We start from the raw sequence: 25068 nt of genomic DNA, 5'->3' as shown, positions 1-25068 counted from the left end.
GCTCAGAGTCACTCAGTCTGCCTTTGGCAGCATCTACAGACTTAAGCAAAACTTGGCATTTCCTTCTAAGACTTCTGTGTGTTTTAAATTTTCTGCTCATGAAGTGTAAAATGTATAATGTAAAACTGAAAAAGATGTTAACTGAAATTAATTGAACGTATTCTGGAAGCCACTTAAAAGCACATGAACAGTGGCTACGGCAGGACTTGAGAATAACAAACCTGTAAGATGTTGGAAAGTGAAAGTGAAGTCGCTCAGTCGTGCCTGACTCTCCGCGACCCCATGGACAGTAGCCCTCCAGGCTCCTCCGTCCATGGGATTCTCCAGGCAAGAATACTGGAGTGGGTTGCCATTTCCTTCTCCAGGGGATCTTCCCAACCCAGGGATCGAACCCAGGTCTCCTGCATTGCAGACAGATGCTTTACCATCTGAGCCACCAGTTCAGTTCAGTTCAGTTGCTCAGTCGTGTCTGACTCTTTGCGACCCCATGAATCGCAGCATGCCAGGCCTCCCTGTCCATCACCAGCTCACGGAGTTCACCCAAACTCATGTCTGTCGAGTTGGTGATGCCATCCAGCCATCTCATCCTCTGTCGTCCCCTTCTCCTCCTGCCCCCAATCCCTCCCAGCATCAGGGTCTTTTCAAATGAGTCAGCTCTCCGCATCAGGTGGCCAAAGGATTGGAGTTTCAGCTTTAGCATCAGTCTTTCTAAAGACCACCCAGGACTAATCTCCTTCAGAATGGACTGGTTGGATCTCCTTGCAGTCCAAGGGACTCTCAAGAGTCTTCTCCAACACCACAATTCAAAAGCATCAATTCTTTGGCACTCAGCCTTCTTCACAGTCCAACTCTCACACCCATACATGACCACTGGAAAAACCATAGCCTTGACTAGACGGACCTTTGTTGGCAAAGCAATGTCTCTGCTTTTGACTATGCTATCTAGGTTGGTCATAATTTTTCTTCCAAGGAGTAAGTGTCTTTTAATTTCATGGCTGCAGTCACCATCTACAGTGATTTTGGAGCCCAAAAAAATAAAGTCTGACACTGTTTCCACTGTTTCTCCATCTATTTCCCATGAAGTGATGGGACCAGATGCCATGATATTCGTTTTCTGAATGTTGAGCTTTAAGCCAAGCTTTTCAGTCTCCTCTTTAACTTTCATCAAGAGGCTTTTTAGTTCCTCTTCACTTTCTGCCATAAGGGTGGTGTCATCTGCATATCCGAAGTTATTGATATTTCTCTCGGCAATCTTGATTCCAGCTTGTGCTTCTTCCAGTCCAGCGTTTCTCATGATGTACTCTGCATAGAAGTTAAATAAGCAGGGTGACAGTATACAGCCTTGACGCACTCCTTTTCCTATTTGGAACCAGTCTGTTGTTCCATGTCCAGTTCTAACTGTTGCTTCCTGACCTGCATACAGGTTTCTCAAGAGGCAGGTTAGGTGGTCTGGTATTCCCATCTCTTTCAGAATTTTCCACAGTTTATTGTGACCCACACAGTCAAAGGCTTTGGCATAGTCAATAAAGCAGAAATAGATGTTTTTCTGGAACTCTTCCTTTTTCCATGATCCAGTGGATGTTGGCAATTGGATCTCTGGTTCCTCTGCCTTTTCTAAATCCAGCTTGAACATCAGGAAGTTCACGGTTCACATACTGCTGAAGCCTGGCTTGGAGAATTTTGAGCATTACTTTACTAGTGTGTGAGATGAGTGCAGTTGTGCGGTAGTTTGAGCATTCTATGGCATTGCCTTTCTTTGGGATTGGAATGCACACTGACCTTTTCCAGTCCCGTGGCCACTGCTGAGTTTTCCAAATGTGCTGGCATATTGAGTGCAGCACTTTCACAGCATCATCTTTCAGGATTTGAAACAGCTCAACTGGAATTCCATCACCTCCACTAGCTTTGTTTGTAGTGATGCTTCCTAAGGCCCACTTGACTTCACTTTCCAGGATGTGTGGCTCTAGGTGAGTGGTCACACCATCGTGAGCCACCAAGAAAGCCGTTAGATTTGGTGTCATAGTAAATCTACTGTCAAACACTGAGAACGTGAGTGGTTTGTGATCCTGAGGCAGTTTCCTGGTGCTTTGCAGGTATGTTTCTGTGAGAAGCTAATGTTTATGTCTGGGCAAAGTGGAGAAAAGTCTTTTTACTGTAGACTCAAAATATAGAAAAAAAGATAATTGGAAGTCCATTTTATATAGAATATTTGTATTGTGCTAACGCAGCTTGTGTTTGTCCACAGCTGCGAGTGCGGGAGCACCCTGCCTCGGGCCCGTACATCGAGGGCCTGTCCACGTGAGTGCTGCATGCGGGCGGGTGGGCGGGGCCTATCCACGCGAGCGTGGGCGGTGGGTGGGCGGGGCCTGTCCACGCGAGCCTGGGCGGCGGGTGGGCGGCGGGTGGGCGGCGGGTGGGCGGCGGGTGGGCGGCGGGCGGGCGGGGCCTGTCCACGTGAGTTCGGTGGCGGGCGCGGCGTGTTGTATTCCTGAGGGTCTCCCCGGCCAGGAGGCCCTGCCTCTCCGCTGTCTTCTGGCCTTAATGCTCTCCAGTCAGACGTCCCTCCTCTTTCCAAATGGAGAGTTAGCTGCTGCTCGTGCTTCTCTCTGTGAGCGCTCGTAGAGGACTAATCACACCGAGTGGAGTTGCCTTCTCTGACCTCTCTCGTTCCCCGCTCACCCACTGAGTTCAGCCTGCCTTCTCGAGCCGCTTGTTTTAGGTGTCCCTGTAAGCCGCGGTGGGGAGAAGGCGCCAAGTTCGATGCTTGGAGTTGGAACTGTGCTGACAGTCATGTGTTTGGCTTTCAACTCCAAATGCTTTTTTAAGGGAGCAGGAAAGTGGTGAGAAAAGATTTAACTCCATTTAGTAAATCTGGAATTATGCTGAGACCCACGGCACCCGCAAACCCACACCCACGTGCACCCGTACTTAAACATGCACCTTTGCCGAACCACACCCTATGTGTGTATACGGGTACCTACGCCAACATAGGGGTTAAAAGTTTATATTTTGGTCTCCTGACTTAGACTTGGATATTCCAGTGTTCAAATGCTAAGGTTCTTTATATCAAGAAAAATCATATTTTAAAAAATTAGACAAAATTAAGCATTATATTTTATTTCCTACCTAAGAATGGAGAAAATGAAAGACTGTCACAATCAATATAATAATGTCTATTCCATTGTGATATCCATGGAATAATTATGTAATTGAAAGGTGGTTGTTTTATAAGAGCAGGAGTGTGATTGATCATCAGTAAAATGGATTTTGTTTTTTTGCTCTTTTAAAATAGGAATGTTGTCAGTTCTTATTCTGATATCCAGGTAAGGTTGATTGTATTTTGTTTTCTGTCCACTAGATAGAAAATCAGAGTCATAAATACAAGATTATTTCCCCTAACTTGCTGTTCTCATAAATAAAAGGTTAATCTTAATTTGTAATCAACTGATTTTGTTTGTGTAAACTTTAATAAAAAGAAATACTCTTCTAAACTAAAAATTTAAATTGATTATCATGTCAGTTTAGAGTTATAGAAATAACCTTTTCAAGGTATTATCTCCTGATTCAAGTTTCTGAGACAGAGAAAACGAACAACTAGAAAATGGTAATACAAATGAGTAAATAAATATATATTGATAATTTTATTTTGCAAAGTGATTATGATTATTGGTGTGTGTATATGTGCTTGCTTTGCACTTGGCCCTGGTTGGCGCCGTCTGAGCTCTGACCCGCCTCCCTTGCCAGGTCTGGCTGGAGCTGGGGAACAAGCAGAAGGCCACAGCCGCCACCGGCATGAATGACAAGAGCTCACGGTCTCACTCCGTGCTCACGCTGGTGATGACCCAGGCCAAGGTACCGTGTCGCTGAGGGCTTTCTTAGGAAAGACGCTTGCTGTCTTCAAGTTGTATGTTGTCCTTATTTCCTCCTTTAAATCAAAGGTAAAAGCAAAGTCACATAAGTATGTAGCATGATTGGGTTTTAGCACATACACGCAATGACTCACATCATATCAATATATGGTAATATATTATCAATAACACATAATACTTGTGTTTGCAAAAACATGTCAGAAGGTAAAGGATTTTAAATAATGTAGGGACTCCCCTGGTGGTCCAATGGATAAGACTCTGCGTTCCCAAAGCCGGGGACCGGGCTTGATTCCATACGTTGCAGCTAAGACCCAGCCCACCGAAACTGCTGAGCCGTCTTGCTCCAGAGCCTGCCTGCTGCAGCTGAGGAGCCCAGCAGCCACGGTGAAGGCCCAGCGCAGCCAAACTAGATGCAGCCATAGGCTCCACTCAGATAAACCCCCCAACAGTTTGGTGTATAATCTTTCAATTGTTTCACAGTCACACATCACAAATTTACAAAATCTGTAATGATTTCATGCCTTTAAAATTATTTGCAAAATACTGTTTTTCATAGCTACATAGCATTCCTTTGACTATTAAAAGTCCTCAGGTTTTTCTCTGATGTTGGACATTTATGTTGCTTTTAAACATTTTGCTACTTCAGCTCTGGGATAAGCAACACTTTTATAAATCAGGCTTTTTCTCGATTTATCGTTGCTTCCTTAATGTAATTGAGTAGTTACAGGCTCTTAGCCCTTTACAGTCGTCTCTTTTATTTTGGCATTGTCCCCGTAAACTGTCACGGAGTCAAGGAAACAAAGTGTCTTTATCCCTTGTGTTTGAATCTTGCGTAACTTTCTGTTTTGCAGACTTATGCTGATGGCAAGTCATGAAAGAACTTATGATGTGTTATTTTAATGCCTTTTTGCTCCAGACAGAATTTGTGGAGGGGCAGGAGCTGGACCACAGAATTCGGAGCCGCATAAACCTCGTGGACCTGGCTGGCAGTGAGCGGTGTTCAGCGACCGGGACCAGCGGGGAGCGGCTGAAGGTAAAGTGCCCCCTGTGCTTTGTTTTTAGAAGATTACAAGCTCAGCATACTTAGCCGAAAAAAACCCTCTCTGAACCTGCACTTCATAGACTGCGATCTGAGGCTCAAAAAGGGATCCATAGTTCTTGGTTATGATTGCTTTTCAGAAACAGTAGACTTTGAATCCAAAGGAAGTTGGTAGATTCTGAAAGAAAGTAATTACTCAGTGATTATCAGTTCAGTTCGGTAGCTCAGTCATGTCCGACTCTTTGCGACCCCACGAACTGCAGCATTCCAGGCTTCCCTGTCCTTCCAACTCCCGGAGTTCACTCAAACTCATGTCCATCAAGTTGGTGGTGCCATCCAACCGTCTCATCCTCTGTCGTCCCCTTCTCTTTTTGCCCTCAACCTTTCCCAGCATCAGGGTCTTTTCCAATGAGTCAGTTCTTCGCATCAGGTGGCCAAAGTATTGGAGCTTCAGCTTCAGCATCAGTCCTTCCAATGAATATTGAGGACTGATGTCCTTTAGGATGGACTGGTTGGATCTCCTTGTAGTCCAAGAAGGCTCTCAAGAGTCTTCTCCAACACCACAGTTCAAAAGCATCAATTCTTCTGCGCTCAGCTTTCTTTATAGACCAACTCTCACATCCATACATGACCACTGGAAAAACCACAGCTTTGACTAGATGGACCTTTGTCAGCAAAGTAATGTCTCTGCTTTTTAATATGATGTCTAGGTTGGTCATAGCTTTTCTTCCAAGGAGCAATTAGGGAAGAAATATATTTTGTGAAATAAATTTATTCTGGAGCAGTTACGTTTGATTAAAATGTTTGATGTTGTCCCCAGGAAGGCGTGAGCATTAACAAGTCGCTGCTGACCCTGGGCAAGGTCATCTCTGCACTGTCCGAGCAGGCTGGTGGGCGGAGTGTGTTCATTCCTTACCGCGAGTCTGTCCTCACATGGCAAGTAGCTCTTGAAGAGTAAAGAACTGTACAAGATACAGAGAGTAGTGTGGGAAAGGGGCATAGGCCGACTCATGTAACTCTCGTGTGGGTGCAAGAGCCAGGCTGCCTGGACTTGACCCTGATAGCCTCCCGCCTGTTTCCTCGCCTGTAATAGCGGGTGTGTGTCCAGACTTGTCTGTGAGGGTTGTGTGTGTGTGTGCTTAGTCGCGCAGGCGTGTCTGACTCTTTGCAGCCCCGTGAACTGTGGCCCGCCAGGCTCCTCTGTCCATGGGATTCTCAGGCAAGAATACTGGAGTGGGTGGCCATTTCTTCCTCCAGGGGATCTTCCTGACCCGGAGACTGAACCCGAGTCTCCTGTGTTGGCCAGCAGATTCTTTACCACTGAGTCAGCTGGGATAGTGCGGGTGAATGATGGATGTAAAAACTCTCGGGGGCTTCCCAGGGAGTGCAGTGGTAAAGAGCCCACCTGCCTGTCAGGAGACATAGGAGACACACAGGTTCGATCCCTGGATTGAGAAGATCCCCTAGAGAAGGAAATAGCCACCCATTCCAGAATTCTTGCTGGAAAATCCCACGGACTGAGGAGCCTGGTGGGCTTTAGTCCCTTCACGGGATTGCAGTCAGCCATGGCTGAGTAACTGAGCGCGCACAGAAGCTCGTAACACGCGGTGTGTCCACGGCTGAGTGACTGAGCGTGCACACAGACGCTCATAACACGCGGTGTGCCCATGGCTGAGTGACTGAGCGTGCACGCACAAAAGCTTGTAACACGCGGTATGTCCATGGCTGAGTAACTGAGCACGCACAGATGCTCGTAACACGCGGTGCGTGCTGTGATGGTGTCAGCCTCTGTTACTGTGTTTACTGTCGTTCGTGCCTGATGGTTGGGCATGCGTGGTGTCACCAGACACTCCTGTGAGTGTAAAGGGAAGCTTAGCGCACACTGGCTGGTTCAAAAAGGATTTTCATGAATGAGTGCGTATAGATTTAATATTCAGTTCTGAGAAGGACATATCTCTCCTTGACAGCAGTGTGTCTTGATACTTTATTATGTTTTAATTGCCACCTCAAAGCCTGTCAGAGAGCAGTCTGATTTTCTTTAATGCCTCTTGACAATTAAGAATAACTTTGGAAAGCCGAGACTGGTTCATTCCGTATTTGTAAAGATGGGCTTTTTAGTCTCAAGCTTATTTTTCCCTCTCAAATAAGGCTTTTGCATATGTTAGTAACAGAGAACAAAGCTTGTGTTTATGATGTTCATCCATCATTTTCTGCACTTGCAAGCAGGTGCTTTGAACCGTCGTGGTGGCTCCAGAAACCCAAAGCCGACCAGACACGGTCCCTCCCTGAAGCAGTTCCCAGGCTAGTGTGGGGAGAGGAATTTCACTAAAGATAGAATAGTTACCCACGTTTTAAAATCTCTGCACAGACTATTGTTTCACAAAACAAAATAGAAAGCGTGAGAGGCGGTAAAGTGCTCGGAGACCTAAGCCGAGCTGCAAGTCCCAGAAGCCTCCTCGGTGGTGCCTGAGTGGGGGCCGCCGAGTCACACTGCCCCGCGGTGTGCGCTGCGCTTCCCGGGCGCCCGGTGTGTCAGGTCGCTGCTCTTCCCCGCCCAGGCTGCTGAAGGAGAGCCTGAGCGGAAACTCGAAAACCGCCATGGTGGCCGCGGTCAGCCCGGCGGGCGGCAGCGTGGAGGAGACGCTGAGCACGCTGAGGTACGCGGCGCAGGCCCGCAGCATCGTCACCGCCGCCAGGGTCAACGAGGACCTCAGCGCCGGGCTCCTCCGGGGTGAGGCTCAGACTTGAGTTTCGTCTCACTCTCTTCAGTCGTGAAAATAAGCGGTTTTAGAGAGTCGAGGGTGTTCCTCTCAGGCTGGCTGCAGCAGCGCCGCCTCACCTTCCCACGCTGACTGCGGGAAGCCCGCGGGGGAGCCGGGGCTCGGGCGGGGCCGGCGGGGCCTCTGGGAGCAGCGGCCGCCCTGGCTCAGCGCTGCCGCACCGCTCAGCGCCCGCAGGCCGCGCTTCCCCGAGCCCTGCGTCCTGCCTGAGCCCTGCGTCCTTCCCGCCGCGGCTCGACGGTGCATGGCGCCCTCGGGTGCGGGCTGGCTCCCGCTCAGTCTTTCCCCCCTTGCATCCGCTCTCTTCTACCAGCGGGGCCATTTCCATTAAACATAAGTCTTCTGAATTCCGGCTTGGAAAACCTTTGATCTCTGTCCCCAGGCTTTATGGGTACGGTGTGCCGGGGCAGGGCTGGTTCGCGCCTCTCGTCCCAGACAAGTGCCCTGTGTTGGAGAATACATTTCGTGGCCATCCTGCTAAGAGGGAGGGATTCATTAACAGGAGAGTGGTTTTTCAGGTTAAGGCTAGGTAGGGATTTGTAAGTAATTATTTCACTTAGTGGTCGTTAAGACTTCAAATAGAAGATTGGATGTTCGTGTCTCATATATCAAATGTCATTAATCAGGCCCCTTTTTACAAACGTCTAGAATTGAAAGCAGAGATTGAAAAGTTAAAAGCTGCCCAAAGAAGCAGTCAGAACGTTGACCCTGAGCGATACAGGCTCTGCCGGCAAGAAATAGCCTCCTTGAGAATGAAGCTGCATCAGCAGGAGAGACACATGGCAGACATGCAGAGGTGGGCACCAGGCGCCAGGCAGCCGGCCCCGGGCTGCCTGGGCTGGCGGGGGCCGGCGGGGGCGGGCGGGGGGCTGGCGGGGAGGCGCCTGGGTCTGTGTTCAGCCCTCCCTCCCATCCGAGTGGAGCAGCTCGTCCCCAGACCATGACGTTTGATATACTCCTGAGCGGTTTTCTAACTTTTGTTCATTATGTCTTGATTCTTAATGATTTATATATGTAGATATTTTTTAACTTTTTTAAACTCTTTTGTGTTTCTTTGAAAAGAGTGTGGAAAGAAAAACTTGAACAAGCCGAGAAAAGAAGACTTCAAGTAACAGAAGAGCTACAGGTATCAATTCAGCTCTAAACTGACTCGAAAGTCTGCAGAGAGGTGGGCCGGCAGAGAGGTGTGCCAGTAAAGAAATGTGCCGGCAGAGAGGTGGGCCGGCAGAGAGGTGGGCCGGCAGAGAGGTGGGCCAGCAGAGAGGTGTGCCGGCAGAGAGGTGGGCCAGCAAAGACGCAGGTGGAATTTCTCAAATGCTCGTTGTATACCGACCAAACAGAGCAAACTCTTAGAGGGAGTTTTTGGGAGGAGCTTTAAGATCGGGACTGTCACGGCTTAGAGCCTGTGAGCTGGTGGGAATCTCGTTCTCTTCACGTTGGCTCAGCAAATATCACGTGTTGATGCTGTGCCAGGCCTGGGGAGGCCGAGGTGAATCCAGAGAACCTGTGACCCAGAGGGGGGTTTGCTGAAGTGCCTTGTGATTGGAGGGTTGAACCACGCACGTGCCATCTGGTGGGTACACGGTGGTGGCCCCGGCTGTGCCCTGTGAGTCGCCCTGATGGAGTGGCAGGGGAGCGGCAGTAATTCTCCGTGATGAGGGCGGTCCCTGGGAGGACTTTGAACAGAAAGGGACAACTAAGCAAAATCTTGTACAATGAGCAGGAGCTTGTTGGTTTCCAAAGTCAAACGTCTAAGCAGAGAAATACCACGCTTAGAAGCGCACAGGCGTGGTGCAGCCTGACGCCCTGAGAATTAGGGACAGATGTGTGGCTGCAGGGACGGCTCAGACTGGAGAGGGGGCCACAGCTGGGCCACAGGGCAGTGAGGGTCGGTGGGAGGGCCACGGCGGGCTTTAGGTGGAAGGAGAGGGACCATCAGCTTGGGTCTGGACAGGTTCTCTTGGTGAGGGTGTGAGAGAGGGTTCAAGGGAGGAAAGACGAAGGCCGGGAAAGGCACCCATCTTGAAGCTATGGCTGGGGTTACGGGAGGAGGTGACGAGAGTCAGGGCAGGTGGTGGGTGGGCTGGCTGGTGTTGTGGGGCTGGGTGCAGGGGCCGGAAAGGAGGGAAGCTGACAGGCTCAAGAGGGTTTTCCCGAGGTGTGTGTAGACAGGGAAGTGGGGAATGGTGCCTGAAAGGTGTGCCCTGCATCGTGCAATCAGGAGGTTATTGTCACAGTGAGGGGACCTGGTGGTGGCCGCAGAGACGCGGTCGCAGGACCCGACCCGCTGGTTGGTTGCGGGTGAGGACAGGCGCATGGAGACACCAGGCTGAGCCCTGAGTGGGCCGAGGCTGGTGAGGGACACAGGGTCAGCCTCACCCTGCGAGGCTTCTAAGAAGTATGCCGGCCACACTTCCAGGGCCATCGCGAGGAGAGGGTCTAAGAGGCTGTTAGTCACCAAGTCACGTGTCCTGTGACTTCCACATTTAACGAGGCTTTTCGTTTTAGGGGTTTACCAGTTTCATCCTCCTGATCAAGGTTAACTGTTTTTTTCTGACTTCTCCTAGAAAGCAGGAATTACCTTTCAAATGGACAACCATTTGCCAAACCTGGTCAATCTCAATGAAGACCCTCAGCTGTCAGAGATCCTGTTATACATGATTAAAGAGGGGACAACCACAGTCGGAAAGTGCGGACCCGGCTCCAGCCACGATATCCAGCTGTCGGGGGTGCTGATCGCCGACGACCACTGGTGCGTCCCTCAGATCCTGCCCACCTGCAGCTCCCTCCCCACGCATCTCCATTCACGCTGAGGCCCTGTGTGACTCTGAGAGGGCCCTGCTAGCCAGGACGGCCGCTGAGGGGCCCTGCTAGCCAGGACCACTGCTGAGGGGGCCCTGCTAGCCAGGACGGCCGCTGAGGGGCCCTGCTAGCCAGGACCACTGCTGAGGGGGCCCTGCTAGCCAGGACGGCCGCTGAGGGGGCCCTGCTAGCCAGGACTGCCGGCGGTCAGGGCGCCCCGTGTGGACGGTGGGCCCGCTGCTCTCCTGTGAGGAGTGTTGCTGCGTTTCTGATTTGTGCATGTGATGTGGCCAAGGGGTCATTTCTTGGAGTTACAGTCTTAGGCATGACACTTGTATCCATCATTTATGGCCGGATTTTTGGTTGGACGATGAATTTACACCTCTGCTCCTGTGAGTGGAGCGATGCTGCGTGTGTTGCTGGGGTGATGGCTCGTGTGCACTGCGTCAGCTTCATGTGCGTCTTCGTGATCCATCTCTGTGGACGCACTTGTGTTTTCCCGGCTGCGAAGTCTCACGCGGTGTGGAGTTACTGGACTGTTTTGTCGGTAGATGGCTGGTGGCTTCTCACTTTCCACGCCCACAGCACTGCTGTGAGTGCTTGTGACACGTCTCCTGGTACAAACGGGTGGAGCGTCCCTGGAGTAAGTGTTGACAGGCGAGACAGCCCTCGGGGCAGCCTGGCGCCTGGGCCCCCCTTCTGATTGGCCCGCGTGCTGTATGAGTGTGGCGACTTTGCAGTTACCGTGTCACGGTACTTCCCAAGTTTGGGAAGAAGCCCTAAGTGTGCGTCTGGGAGGGGAGAGAGCAGCCTGCGGATGTGCGCACATTCTCCTTTATGAGGTGATTTCCGATCGCCTTCCAGAATGATCGTCAGTTCTGCCGCAGTTGGCACTCAGAGTTCCTGTTACCCTCAGATTCTTGCCAACACTTAGCACTGTTGGGTGGACGCAAACCGGCGTCTCGGTGGGCGTTTGTTTGCCTTTCCTTGGCTGGTAATCCTCACGTGCTTTGGCCGCTTTCGCTTGCTCGTTTGTAGCTCGTTTGTGCTCGTTTGTAGCTCCTTCCTGTCTCTTGTCCATTTTTCAATTGTATTGTTTGTTTTTTCCTTCATAATTTGTAGCGGATCTTTCTGTGTCTGGTTGGCAGGTTTTCTTGAGTTTCATGCGTTGTGAATAGCTTTTCCAGTGTGTGACTCATCTTTTCTCTCTCTCGCGGTACCTTTCAATGGATCAAAGTTCCTAGTCTATCACTCAAGTGAATCTTTTCCTTTATGGTTGTCAGTTTCTGTGTCTTGTTAAAAAAAACCCTTTCTGTATTGAGGTTATAGAGATAGTCTCCTAAATTGTCTTTTAAATGTTTTGAAATTTTGCTTTCCCATTTAAGTCCTTAAGTAGTCTGGAATTTTTTGTTTGGTGTGAAGTAGGGATCTAAATTCATTTATTTTCCCTGTGAATAACCAATTCTACCAGTACCATATCTTAAATAAGATGTGGCTTTTTTATTTTTAATGTGGTGTTCACACGAAAAGTTTCTAATGATACAGAGTGGTTTTCTCACTAATACCGCACGGTCTTAGTCATCTGAGCTCCGTGATGTCTGTACGTGGTGTGGTTTGGGTCCTTGATCTCCAGCTCCTCTCAGTCTTCTCTTAGCTGTTTTCTGTAACAAATAAGTGCAGTATTAACACTCGTGGCAAAGATACAGAACATGCCCCCAAGGAGCGAAGAGTCCAGCAGGGGGCCAGGAGGTCCCCGACTTGCCTGGCCCTTGGTTAGAGTACACGGGTCAGTACTTGTAAGTATTTTAATGTATTTTCCTTTAATGTTTGTGTATTCATTTTTCATTTTGGAAGGAGAGGGGTTAGTATTTTTTTAAGTAGTGTTAATCATAATACATACAATGAAAAACTTTACCACCTCTGCTGGATAGAGTTGTTAGAGAAGCCAGGCTTTTTTCAGCAAAGCTTCAAAATCTAAGGAAGGAAAATAAGGGGATTCTTCTACGTTACTATTGTCATAAATTGATAGTAACCTTAGCACCGAAGGAACACCCCAAGGAGCATTATGTGGCCCGCTTTTCCTTCCTCGTCAGTCTATCCATCACCGTAACCATGGGCTCCCTGTCTTCACAGCACCATCACCAATTCCGACGGGACAGTGAGTATCATCCCGGCAGGGGAAGCGAAGACATACGTAAATGGAAAACTGATTTCGGAGCTGACGGTGTTGCACCATGTAAGTTAGCTGCTGCTGAGACGCAAGAAGCTGTTCTGCTTTGGGCAAGGGATTCGGTTTTGCTGAGCCCGGTTCAGAGCGAGGGGGAGGACTCTCTGGCTCTCAAGTTCTCTCTCCTGGCGTTTCACAAACCGCCTGCCTTTGTGCAGAGACCAGCCCTCGGGAGCTGCCCAGCCGCAGCACCGGTACATGTCCCGGGCAGAGCTGGGCTTTGGTCAAGCCTCAGCCCTACCAGCTGCTGTTTGACCTTTGAGACGTTTTTAAGCCTAGGTGACTGTGTTACCCTCCCCAGGCACTTTAACGATGACATTAGGGGAACAGGCTTGAACATTCTGTTGCAGGCGAAGCAAGGCCCATGGTCACTTGGTGTGTGTGTGTCTGCCTCTCAGGGCGGGTGGAGAGAGGGCTGCTGGGAGCATCAGCTTGTGCCCCGTCCTTAGGGCAGTGTCTGCAGACTGAGCTCAGCCGGCGCTCAGCACCGCGACTGTCGGCCTCTGCTCTATTGGTGCCCTCATTCCTAGAGTTGGGTTAATAATAGGCATGTATGCAGCGTGTCTGCCCTAGTTCTTGGCATATGGACGGTGCAGTAGCTTACGGTGAATGATGTCGAATTAGTGATCTCCAAAGAAGATTTAGTTTTAGGACCAGGGACCAGGCTTGATCACTCAAGAGCTTTTGTGAAGCACAGTTTTATTAAAGTGGAAAAGGGACAGAGGAAGCTTCTCACACAGACTCAAAAGAGGGGCGGAGAGTGCCCCCCTCGCTAGTGTTAGCAAGGGAGTTATATGCTTTTTTAACTGGTTATTACAGTAAATCAAAAGAGTGTCTTAAGGTTGTAAAGATCTTACTAGATCCACTCGCATAGTTTACATTTTAAGAAAACAGGATTGGCCAGAAGGTTTTCAGGAAGGAGAAACTGTCCTCAGCAGGATACATTGTTGTTATATAAGCCTCAGTACAGAGTGTAAACCGAGTTGTTTGTTGTGTGGTCATCAGCTCTGTGTCATCATGTGTACGCGTGTGTGTGTATGTGTGTGTGTGTGTGTGTTTGCGTGTGTGTGTTCAGTCTTCGTCCGACTCTGTAGCCTCCTGGACTGTGGCTTCTGTCCATAGGATTCTCCAGGCAAGGATGCTGGAGTGGGTTGCCGTGTCCTCCTCCAGGGCATCTTCCTGACCCAGGGATTGAACCCACGTCTCTGGTGTCTCCTGCACTGGCAGATGGGTTCTTTACCAGTAGTGCCATCTGGGAAGCCCAGTTCTGGGCCTAAAGGAAAAAACGTTTTATGTGACTAAGAGTAAGGAACGTAGAGGAAAAAAAGATGTTTTTCCTTTCTTCCTCCTCGAGAATTCCAGACCCCTATCTCCTCTTTGAGAGCCCCGGACCCCTTTCTCCTCCTCAGGGAGCCTGGACTTCTTACCAGCCTGCCTAGGAATTGACTCTCTCAGGCACTTCACACGTTAGCTGCTGTGATTCTATGTTTATCATTGGTGACACTAGACTGTATTGAATTGTTGAGTGTGATCATCTGTCCCACGGTGATTTCTGGTTTGGATTCACCTCCAGTGGTCAATTTTTTGTGTGCCTTAGGGTGATCGGGTGATTCTTGGTGGCGATCATTATTTTAGATTTAATCATCCAATGGAAGTCCAGAAAGGGGAGCAGCCACCCAGCAGAGAGAATCCTGTGAGCAAGGGCCCAGAAGACTTCGAGTCGGCCAAAAACGATTTGCTGATGGCCCAGAGGTTACAGTGAGTACGCGTGTGTGTAGAGCGGAGCGGCTCAGAAATAAGTGAATGTTCATCCTTTTGTATTTTCTCCTTTATATTTTGCATAAACAGTTTTCAGGCTGATAAAAATTTAGGAACGCTTTTGACAGAAAGTCAGAAATTTAAGTTCTGAGGTTTGAACTTTGGTTTAACTGCAGATGTCTCAGTACAGTTGAGAGCTCCTCTGGTGTGAAGGCCTGCCGGCCCACGCTGAGACTGTTCGCTGCCTTGCAGGCTTGAGGCGGAAATAAAGGAGGCTGAGGTGAGAGCCAAGGAGGAGATGATGCAGGGGATCGAGATCGTGAAGGAAATGGCCCAGCAAGAGCTCTCCTCTCAGAAGGCCGCGTATGAGAGCAAGATCAAGGTGCTGGAGGCAGAGCTGGTAGGAGGCCGAGCCGTTTTCCTTCCCCTTCAGGGCGTCCCGGGGAAACTCAGGGTTCTAGCCGGGCCCGGGGCGTCCCGGGGAAACTCAGGGTTCTAGCGGGGCCCGGGGCGTCCCGGGGAAACGCCGCTTTCGGGGAAGAGGAGATTCCGAGGGGCTCCATCCCCTCCTCGGGCCTCGGCTCTCCTGTCTGCTGGACATCAGCTTTCCTGCACCGTCCAGGGGCCAGTGCTCAGGAGGGTGGGCGAGTGGTGTGGTTATTTTCAGTCGGTCAGTCAACCTAGATGAGGTGGGAACGTTCCAGGGCCCTTTTCCATCCCTGAGTCAGTTTCTTGTGCATTGATTTTAAAAGTGGAACTTTTTTACTTTTTTGATGTTGTTTTTCAAGGATTGTTCTGTATTTTTGCCCTATTTGTGTGTGAGTCGCTCAGTCATGTCTGACTCTTTGCAACCCCATGGACTTTAGTCCACCAGGCTCCTCTGTCCGTGGAATTCTCCAGGCAAGAATACTGGAGTGGGTTTCCATTTCCTTCTCCATGGGCCCTTCCCGACCTGGGGATTGAACCCTGGTCTCCTGCATTGCAGGCAGACTCTTTGCCAACTGATGTTGTTTTTGAAGAATTGGTCTGTAGTTTTGCCCTATTTAGTTTTTACTATTGTTGCTTAAAGAAAGAAGAGTCTCAAAGGAAGAAGATCCAGGAAATGAACAACGAAAAGGCGAATCACAAGATCGAGGAGCTGGAAAAGGCGAAGCAGCGCTTTGAGCAGGAAGTTCACGCCAACAGAAAGCGGCTGGAAATGGAGGCCCTGGCGACGAAGCAGGTGGCCTCATAGTGTGACTGGAGGGGAAGCTGGATTTAAAAAAAATTTATCCATTTGTTTATTTCTGGCTGTGCTGCGTCTCCACTGCAGCGAGAGGGGCTAATCTCTGGGTGCGGAGTGCGGGCTCCTCGTTGCAGGGGCGTCTCTCGTTGCAGAGTGCAGGCTCAGTGGTGGTGGCGTCGGGCCCAGCTGCCCCGCAGCACGTAGGGTCCTCCCAGACCCGGGATGGAACCCATGTCCCCTGCACTGGCCCGCGGATTGCTAACCCCTGGACCGCCAGGGAAGTCCCTGGATTTTGTTTTAAAGAACTTAGGTTCTGTTGAGGGCGATGGCCAGCTCTAGGTCTGAGGGTGAGCGGGGTCTCCCTGTCCGAAGTGTCCCTCCTCCCCTGTCATCACGTGGATGCCGCGTGACACAGGAGTGACAGGTCTGAGGGGGAGCCGAGTCTCCCTGGCCGAAGTGTCCGTTCCCCCCCCCCCCCCCCCCGCTGTCACACCATCACCCAGATGCCGAGGGACGTGACGGCACAGGGCAGAGGGCGCGGCTCACTCCTGTACCGGTTGCATCCCGGCGCCAGGACGGGAGGAGCAGCGGGCAGGCTCTGGGGCCCCAGCGTCCCTCGTCTCTCTGAGGGCGGAGGCATCTTCTGGGCGGTGCTCTCCAGGTGCTGGACCAGGGGCCCAGCCTCGCCCGGGGGACGTGAGATCCCGGTGCCTCCAGCACTGCTGGGCCAGAGCTCCGAGGGGGCCCTGAGTCCCTCGTGCGCGGCCCCAGAGCAGGCACCGCTGATCCTGGAGGGAGAGCCCCTGCTCTCATCTCCGCTTCGACTTCTTGCGCCTTCAAGTTTGACTCTCAAGCAGCAGCTTTGTTTGTTTTCTCTCTGAGTTTATAGTGGAGGTGGGTTAGAGAAGATACTGTCAGTAACCTGAAAACACCCCTGCTAGAGCTTGGTGAGAAGACGGCTATTGGCAGATCTAGAGCCCGAGTGGCCAGTGAACCGCCTCGGAGAGTTTAAGAGCAGGTCACATCTTGTGAACAGTTACTGGTGGGCTATTAGGTAGCTTCTTAGTGTTGAACGAGCTTTCTTGGTGCTGTTTTCATTTAACCGTTTAATTTAGTCAACAGATGTTCTTACGTGTGGGCTTTTTTGATTAGTTTTTTCCCTGAAGATTTTTATACTCCTATCAGTGGGAGGGAAAAGTTTATGTCATCGGAAATTCCTCCTGATTTTGTGGAGGGAAAAAAATTGTTTTCTAAAGATACTGTATAAGTTGTTTTTTAAAAGCGTTTCCTGCTTCATAAAACGCGTCCTGTGGAATGAGACTTACGTTGTGTGCTGCCCTTATCAGTCTGGTTCATAATTCCTCTCTCTGCATGCTCTCGTGTGTGGCTCCACGTGAATGAATGTCACCCAGGCTTTAGAAGACCACAGGATTCGGCATGTAAAAATTCTGGAAGCTCTAGAAACAGAGAAGCAAAGGATTGCTCAGGAAGTGCAGATTCTGCAGCAGAATCAGAGCCACAGGGATAAAGCCTTCGCAGGTGAGTGGAGGACGACCCTAGCAGGCGTTCTAAACGTGCGTCATTTCATAGAATCACCAAGATGGTAGCTCTCCTTGTGTATTCAGAATGTTCAATTCTACATGTTAACGGACTTCTCTGGATCTAGATAAATTTGTATGAGCTACTATTTTTAGAATATTTAGTTACATGACCAAACAGTAAACAGAATTCCAAGTATTATTTTCATGTGTATCATGTTTTTTAAAACGTCTTAATCTAATTCTGAATTCTTATTTTATAAGAATTATCTAAGTTGTGTGTAATCGTTGCACACATCACTTTCTTTCTTACTTGGAAGTTATTTTTTTGTACATTTCTACATTCCTATGTAGAACACAGCATGTTTTCAATGTAAATTCATTTTAACTACAGAAAATCTCAAATAAACTGTGAAAGCCCAGAGATTGCTTCAGTAAACCCTTACATACTTTCCGCCATCTTCAACAATTCCCCACACAAGTTCAGTTTTGTTCCAGCCCCTGCTCAGCCCGCTGCCTCCTTGGAGTGTTCTGAAGCAAAAACCCAAACAACCTATCACTTGATCTGCAAACACGCCCCTGTGTGTCTCCAAGTGAGATAAGGCCTCTTTTCTCTGTCACTCCCTGAAGCTTAACTCTGACATTGTTATCACAACTAAAATATTCGCATTAGCTTCTTACACTCACGGGGATCTAGTCCATGCTCACCTTCCTGGGTTCTGTCATGATTTCTAAGATGCGTTTGTTTGCGAAGTTTGCACAAACGCGGCCCGCCCCTCGCGTTGGGTAGGCGTGCCTCTCGGTCTGCGTCCTTCTGCTGGCAGCTCTTGCCTGCTCGCTCCGCCCCCTGGGACTTGTGGCCAGGAGCAGCCAGCGGGTGTTCCTGGAGGGCCTCGGGTCTGGGCCTGTGGCCTGTGGCGGCCCCCAGGCTGCCGCACAGCGGGTTCCCGCGGGGCGTGGGCCAGGCCCTGTCTCAGCAGGGACACCTGGTAGCTGTGCCCGACCCTCCCCACAGCGTTTCTGTCAAATTACTCTGCAGGGCTGCTCCTTATGCCTCTTGCAAGAGACAAGAACATTTTGTGAATTCCTCTTTTTGTTGCTCTTAGGTCCTAAAATAGTGCCTTGCCACGAATACTGATTTTCTTTTTAAATTCACCTGAATAATGAATTTTATTCTTTCAAAAAAATGCTTTTAATGGGAATGCTGGTTATAAGTTTGACTGAACAACATAGAAAGTGTCTCTGGTAAAATCTTAAATCCGAATTAGGAACATGGAATTGTGGACTAAAATTGTTTTTATTTCCTGATGTATTTCTATCTCTGTCTATATCTATATACTTTTAAAATTTCAGGCAAAATATAAAAGGATTGTGTTTCTGTGTAAGTTAAAGCTGTAGTATCCTTCATCTAATGCTTTAACTTAGGCCTTAGGGAAAAGAGAAGATCTTTAGAGATATTAGGAGGAAAAGCAGCATCTTCGGCATTTCCTACCTCTGTGAACTCTACTTTCCTTCCCTGCCTCCTAGGTGAAAGACCTCATTTTGGGCGAAGAATGTCTTATTTCGCCGTGAGGGCTGTAGGAAAGTCCCTGAGTTAGCACCCTTCCCGTCTGTGATGCACAGTTAACGCCGTTTGTGCGAAGCTGGGTTTTCAGAGGGTGTGCCCGGGGGTGTGTCGGCGCTCACGCCCCTGTTCTCAACCTTCTCCCTTGCCTCCTGCCAGCGCAGCCCAGTTGGAGCTCCATGAAGCTGTCCGTCATGATTCAGGAAGCCAACGCCATCAGCAGCAGGCTAAACAGGAATTACGTTTTTGGCAGGTGAGCAGTTATCTTATTAGTAAACTCATTCTTTGCTTTAAACTAGTTGCCCTTTATGTGATTTTTTTGTTGTTGTTGAGTTTCTTTAGTACTCTACATGCCCGTCTAGGAGTGAGCAGGTATCAGAATCCCTGAGGGGCACTTCCAGACTCCCCTTTCAGAGGTCATTCTGGAGTGAATAAGGCTTTTTAAAATATTTTATAAACAGTAATTTTAGCTGGTTTAGGAATTTACTAATTTTCTTTTGAGTTGAGAATTTATTAGTATTCCACATTTTTAAAGAAATGTGCAATATTGAATTTTTAATTTAAAAAGTTACTATTCAGAAGTTATTTTAGTATATAGTGTATCCTAGACCTAATTATAACTATAACAGAAGTACTTAACTCTGGAGAGACTTAATCGGTGGACTGAGTTTTATGGGAGCTGTTCCATTTCCAGAATCTCTCGGTTATGTGTATTTGCTATGTGTATTTTAGGAGAAGCATTTTTTTCTTTGATTTCTCTCTCAGACATGTGGTGTCGGATAAAGGAAGCAGCTCTGATGCTTGTATTCGGGTCCGTAACCTGCAGCTCGGGGTCTCAACCGTCTGGAGTCTGGAAAAGTTTGAGTCTAAGCTTGCGGCAATGAAGGAACTTTATGAGGTTTGTAGTATCATCAAAATCTCTATAAACTTTCGAAATGAAAAATACAAAAGTGACATGTTCTCACTAAGGAAAATTTGACAAATGTTAATAAAAAGCCATCCACAGTAGCCAAACCAACCAGTGTTAACAATTGTGTATATTTACTTTTACCTGTAGAAGGGATTTTTGGGGTTTTAATATATTTATAGCTGTGTGAGACGTGCTTCCCTGGTGGCTAAGACGATAAAGAATCTGCCTACAATTCAGGAGACCTGGGTTTGACCCCTGGGTTGGGAAGATCCCCTGGAAAAGGAAACCCTCTCCAGTATTCTTGGCTGGAAAGTTCCATGGACAGAGGAGCCTGGTGGGCTACAGTCCATGGGGTCTCAAAAAGAATCAGACACGACGTAGTGACTAACACTTTCACTGTCATAGCTGTATGGGGAAGTTTAGTACTAAATCTGTTCAGGTATAGTAGCGTGATCTTTAAATTTTACGTGTGAGTTGAAGGGGAGAAGGGCGTGGCGGACGTGGAGCAGTCTGCAGCGGGCGGGGTCCTTGCCCGTGCTGGGGACCTCGTGTTCCCAGCCCACTGCTGTGCCCTCGGGGGCTTCGGTTGTTTGCTGCTTGAAAAGTTACAGCTCTGCGTATGTTGGTTTCTAACATCTTATTTCCTTGTCTTCCATTTTCTGACACTGTATCAAAAAATATAAACTTCTTCTGTTTTTCTCACCGAAAAATTGCTTGCCAGGAATGTTGCCATTTATCAGTGTCCCTGGTTTAACTTACATTTTCATAATTAGTGACTGAGGATTTGTTTGCTTATTGGTAAAGGGTGTGTTCACGTCCTCTGAATTTTTTGGCAGTGAAGTGTGAGTAGTGAGCTAACATCTGTAAGCTTTCTTAACGTATTTTGATAATAAACCTTGATTTTAAGAAAAATAACCTTTATTTTATATTTGTCGTATACGTTTCCCCCCTGGCTGTGTTGACATCTCCAGGGTTTCATTTAGCTGTGCAGGCATTTTTAATTTGGCTCATTTGAACCTATTAATCTGCAGACCTCACTGAAACGCATCCACTTCTGTGCATTTTTACTTTGATAAATGCAGCAAAGTGTTTAAACCTTTCCCCCTTTGTTGCTGGAAACTCTGTGTTTATTTCCTTAGAGCCGTGGCAGTAGCCGGGGTGAAGATGTCTTTTGTGGCCCTGAAGATGAGTGGGAACCCGACATCACCCATGTTCCTGTTTCTTCCTTTTCCAGGAGGAGGTGAGGGTGTGGGTGCTGCTGGCTCTCTCGCTCTGGGTGGAGGCGTGCCTCACTCCCTGTCCACAAGAACTGTCTGCTCTCACGGCGGGTATCTGTTGGGGGGAAGCCTGAGTGTCAGTGATCAGATTACAGCTGTGAGGGCGTTAGCTTGCTTATGTTCAGTTAGTATATGAAGGAAAAGTCCTCAGTATTTTACCATAGAAGTTTTAAGAGCAGCTTAGACTAGCATAAATCAAATTTTCTATAAAAACGAGCAGTGTTTATTACTTTAAATTACCCTTTCTCAGAAGCCTGGCGTATTCTGTGATATTTTATCGTAGTTTGCGGAGTGTGAGACGCAGTCAGGTTAGTACGAGCACCTTGGCACTCAGTCGTGGTGACCGAGGACCTCCGTGCGTGACAAGTGCCGCTTATTAACTGAGGCAGACGAGACGCACGGCTGCCCCTCTTTCCCCGACCCTCGGGCTACAGAGAGGCGAACGTGCCCTGGAGGGGCCTTCGCCCCGGGGCCCAGCCCCCAGCGTGGTTGGAAGCAGGACTGTGGCTGCCGTGTCTGGGAGCGCCAGGCCGGCGGGAGGAGAGCAGAGGCAGGGCCGGTGATGAGGGCCTGGCCTGGACCCGAGGGAGAGCGGGCTTCACACGCGTCCCGGCAGGCCTGGGCATGGGTGACGAGGATGCTGCCAGGGGGCGGGCGGGGGAGCCGGGTGGGGCTGGTGTGGCCGCGGTGAGGCTGAGGTTCCCGGATGGGGGTCTCCTGCGGCCTAAGGCTTCGAGGAGGAGATGGGGGGCTTTCAGGATGTGGAGGTCACGGCAGTTCATCCACCGGAAGCATAGTCACCGGGGAGCGTGTGTTGAATGTCTGCTGAGCAGCAAAGGCCCTCCTTACCCCCAGTTCACGGACGAAGTCACCGAGGATTGAGAGAGATGAGAACCTTGTCCAAAGCCCCCCAGCTGCTAAGGGAAGGGCTGGTGCTCAAGCCCAGGTCTGAGCGATGCCCGAGCTCCTGACCGCGACCGTATCACAGCCTCTCTGTCGCAGAGAGCAGTGTCTTTCTGGGTAACATTCTTTTTAACTTCGTCACCTTCAGCCGCAGCTCAGAATCCACCTGGGCCCAGCCTCCCCGTGAGCCTCCCTCTCTCCCCGCAACCCGCCTGCCTCCCCGTGCAGCTGACCCCTGCTCTGGGGGTGGGGGGCCTCCAGGCTCTGGGGCCGCGTCCTTCCCCAGAGTCTCTGCAGGCCGCCCCCCGCCCCCCAGTACTTTCACAGCGCGGCACTCGAGTGTAGTTACGTGCCTAATTTCTCGCTCTTCCTATGGACCTTAAGCTCAGTGAGCCCAGAAGCTCACTGATGTGCTTCAACCACCGTATCCAGAGCCCAAGACTAACGGGACGGTTGACCCTGAACAACACGGGTTTCCAACAGGAAACCCTACAGGCCTGGGGTTGGTTGGCCCACGGATGTGGAGGACCCTCACACACCAGGGCTGACCGTGCCCAGGGGCTGTGACCCCTGTGTTCAAGGCTCAACTGCTTTCTATAGATATTCATTCTGCTCAGTGAAGTAGGGGGTTAGAATGCTACCTAGAGATGGTCAAATTCTTACTCAATGGACCAAATTCACTTAGCCCTTGATGAAGGGCTCCATGGGAAGCACACTCCTGGATATCCGTTTTCTTTAGGGTGTTTGGCAGCAAGTGTTCTAGCGTTACTGCGTGTGGCGTATGAATGTGGCTGCTAACCTGCTGGGTCTGTTGTTGCAGGAGCAGGAGTCTGCTGAACAACAGGAGGGTTTCCGGCTGTCTGCACGACGTCGAGGCCCACGCGGGCCAGGACCTGCGTTTTTCAGGCTGTGCAGGTCATTTTCCGTCGGCCTCTGCCATTCACTGAGAGCAGCTGCAGGGCTTGTCTCTGCCACTGTCCCGTTTCCTGTCCTGTGCGAAGCATCTCGTCTCCTGGGAGCTCCCGCCGCCTCTGTAAACAGGAGGGCGCGCCGGGGGCCCTCCTGCTCCTGAAGCTCTGCGCTCTGTGGTGTATTCCCAAGTGTTAACTGAGTGACTGGGTCAGATGGGGAAGACGTGTGTGTGTTCACAAATGTATGAGGATACTGTTTTCTTCCGAGTAGAGAGAGGCCAAGTGTGGAAGATGGTGTGCTATAGGATGTCACTTGTGTGAGGAGGAGGAAGAGAGCTGCACACACGTGCTTGCTCGTAAACAAGGTCTCCGGGAGAGCTTCCCTTGGCCTGAAAGCCCTGCTTCTCCGGGGCGCAAGGGGTGACACAGGACAGGGAGGGGGTGTCCTCGGCACAACACACCCTCATTTCCTTCGGGATTTCATGTAACACACACGTATCATCTGTCACAAAATTACTTCCAGTTTTAATGGTTTAAAAGAAGAAGTTAGAGAACTTATTCCACTGAATGATTATTTAGTGCCAATATTGACTATAATGTTAGTTTTCATAAGGAGGGGGTACACTTTATATGTGTAAGTACCTGTAATAGTTAAAGTGGCTGCTTGGTAGCTGCAAACCACTACACAGCGACAGGAGAGCCACTGCCTCGCCGCGCCGCCCGGGGGCCCCACAAGCTCCGCGAGAAGCGTGAACGCGAGTCGCCCAGTCGCGGCCGACTCTCTGCAACCCCGTGGACTGTACAGTCCATGCAATTCTCCAGGCCAGAATACCAGAGTGGGTAGCCTTTCCCTTCTCCAGGGGAATCTTCCCAACCCGGGGATCCAACCCAGGTCTCCCGCATTGCAGGCAGATTCTTCACCAGCTGAGCCACAAGGGAAGCCCCACGTGAAGTATAGGAAAGTATATAATAAAGAGTACATTCCATATGATTCTGTTTATGGAAAGTTCAAAAACAGGGACAATTGAGCTGCAGTGACAGGATAGAGGAGTGGGTCCCAAGCGAGCCTGTCAGGAGCGACGGGCTGGCGGTGTGCCTCCCCCTCAGCGGCAGTTACATGGTGCACGTGAGTAAAAAAGCTGTACACTCAAGATGCGGACGCTCTCAGAGTGTTACCTGTACTTTAGTGAACTTGAGTTTAAAAGTTGCTACGTAATGTAGTATCTGTAACGATATCAGTGGGATATGATTAGCCATGGCTCAGACAGTAAAGCGTCTGTCTACAATGAGGGAGACCTGGGTTCGATCCCTGGGTTGGGAAGATCTGCTGGAGAAGGAAATGGCAACCCACTCCAGTGTTCTTGCCTGGAGAATCCCATGGACAGAGGAGCCTGGTGGGCTACAGTCCATGGGGTCGCCAAGAGTCTGACACGACTGAGCGACTTCGTTTGACTATAAAGACAATAGACTTTTTTTTTTTATTATAGACTTATCTTTTAGGAAGACATTTATCATCCTACTCTTGTTTAACGTAAGTCAAAGCAAAATACGCCATAGACTTTGTTTACCAGCAAAATAAAAGGCTGTGTTTCTGTGGTAGCAACTTACTTATCCAGTACTACTTAAGAGTAAGATGTTTTATAAACGTACCTTTTCCAGATAACTAAACGTATCTCTTCTGGGGTCTTTTTTAAAATTGAAGAATAGCGGATTTACAGCGTTGTATTAGTTTCAGGCACTCAAGGGTCATTTTTAAGTGCCCTTTAAAATTAAGATGTAAGGGGAAGTTCAGCCGCGAGAGGTCTTTGCCCGCTTGCAGTTTTCCGAGAGGGAGATGGAAGCCCACCCGTGTGCTTAGTGTGGCCCCGCCTGGCGGGTCGCGCAGTGGGAGCAGGACCAGGCCTGCTGGGGCTGGTGGGGGCAGCACTCCTGCCTGTAGAGGGTCAGCACGTGTCTGAACTTCTCACCCGAGGGGCTGTGTTCTGAACCTAGGCTCGCACAGGTCTCTGTGACGGGCTGCAGCTGGGCCTGATGCATTCAGACAGGCGTCTCGTGAAGCAGGTGGCGGGAGGTCGCTGTCACCGTCGCGAAGTTGGCCGTCGTCACCCTGCAGTGACGGCGCTCCAGGCCTGGCCGCGTCTCTGCCCCAAGCTCCTGTTTCGGCTCCTCTCAGCAGCCCCCACCCGGTGCTGCATTCCACTGCCTTCTGCAGTTTTTGCTGTTTCTAGTCGCCTGTGGGTTGGACCAGAAAACCGTGTGCATCGA

At 49.8% G+C, this 25068-nt stretch overlaps 1 protein-coding gene across 1 annotated transcript in view; it reads left to right on the top strand.

Moving 5' to 3' along the window:
- The window catches only part of KIF14 (kinesin family member 14), a 37754-nt gene that overhangs the window by 6221 nt on the left and 6465 nt on the right, over nt 1-25068 (top strand). The window contains exons 5-22 of the mRNA XM_068985799.1: nt 2246-2298; nt 3293-3323; nt 3745-3852; nt 4786-4902; nt 5729-5844; nt 7467-7639; nt 8337-8484; nt 8751-8814; nt 10256-10440; nt 12624-12726; nt 14315-14475; nt 14728-14875; nt 15545-15697; nt 17113-17239; nt 18962-19055; nt 19568-19700; nt 20852-20952; nt 22713-22807. Coding sequence (XP_068841900.1) covers nt 2246-2298; nt 3293-3323; nt 3745-3852; nt 4786-4902; nt 5729-5844; nt 7467-7639; nt 8337-8484; nt 8751-8814; nt 10256-10440; nt 12624-12726; nt 14315-14475; nt 14728-14875; nt 15545-15697; nt 17113-17239; nt 18962-19055; nt 19568-19700; nt 20852-20952; nt 22713-22807 — 2110 coding nt within the window. The remainder of the gene's footprint in view (nt 1-2245; nt 2299-3292; nt 3324-3744; nt 3853-4785; nt 4903-5728; nt 5845-7466; nt 7640-8336; nt 8485-8750; nt 8815-10255; nt 10441-12623; nt 12727-14314; nt 14476-14727; nt 14876-15544; nt 15698-17112; nt 17240-18961; nt 19056-19567; nt 19701-20851; nt 20953-22712; nt 22808-25068) is intronic.

Source organism: Capricornis sumatraensis, chromosome 14 (genome assembly GCF_032405125.1).
Source record: "Capricornis sumatraensis isolate serow.1 chromosome 14, serow.2, whole genome shotgun sequence".
Classification (NCBI taxonomy): Eukaryota; Metazoa; Chordata; class Mammalia; order Artiodactyla; family Bovidae; genus Capricornis; species Capricornis sumatraensis.
The sequence above is the reverse complement of the archived record's forward strand: the minus strand, read 5'-3'. Positions and strand labels throughout refer to the sequence as shown.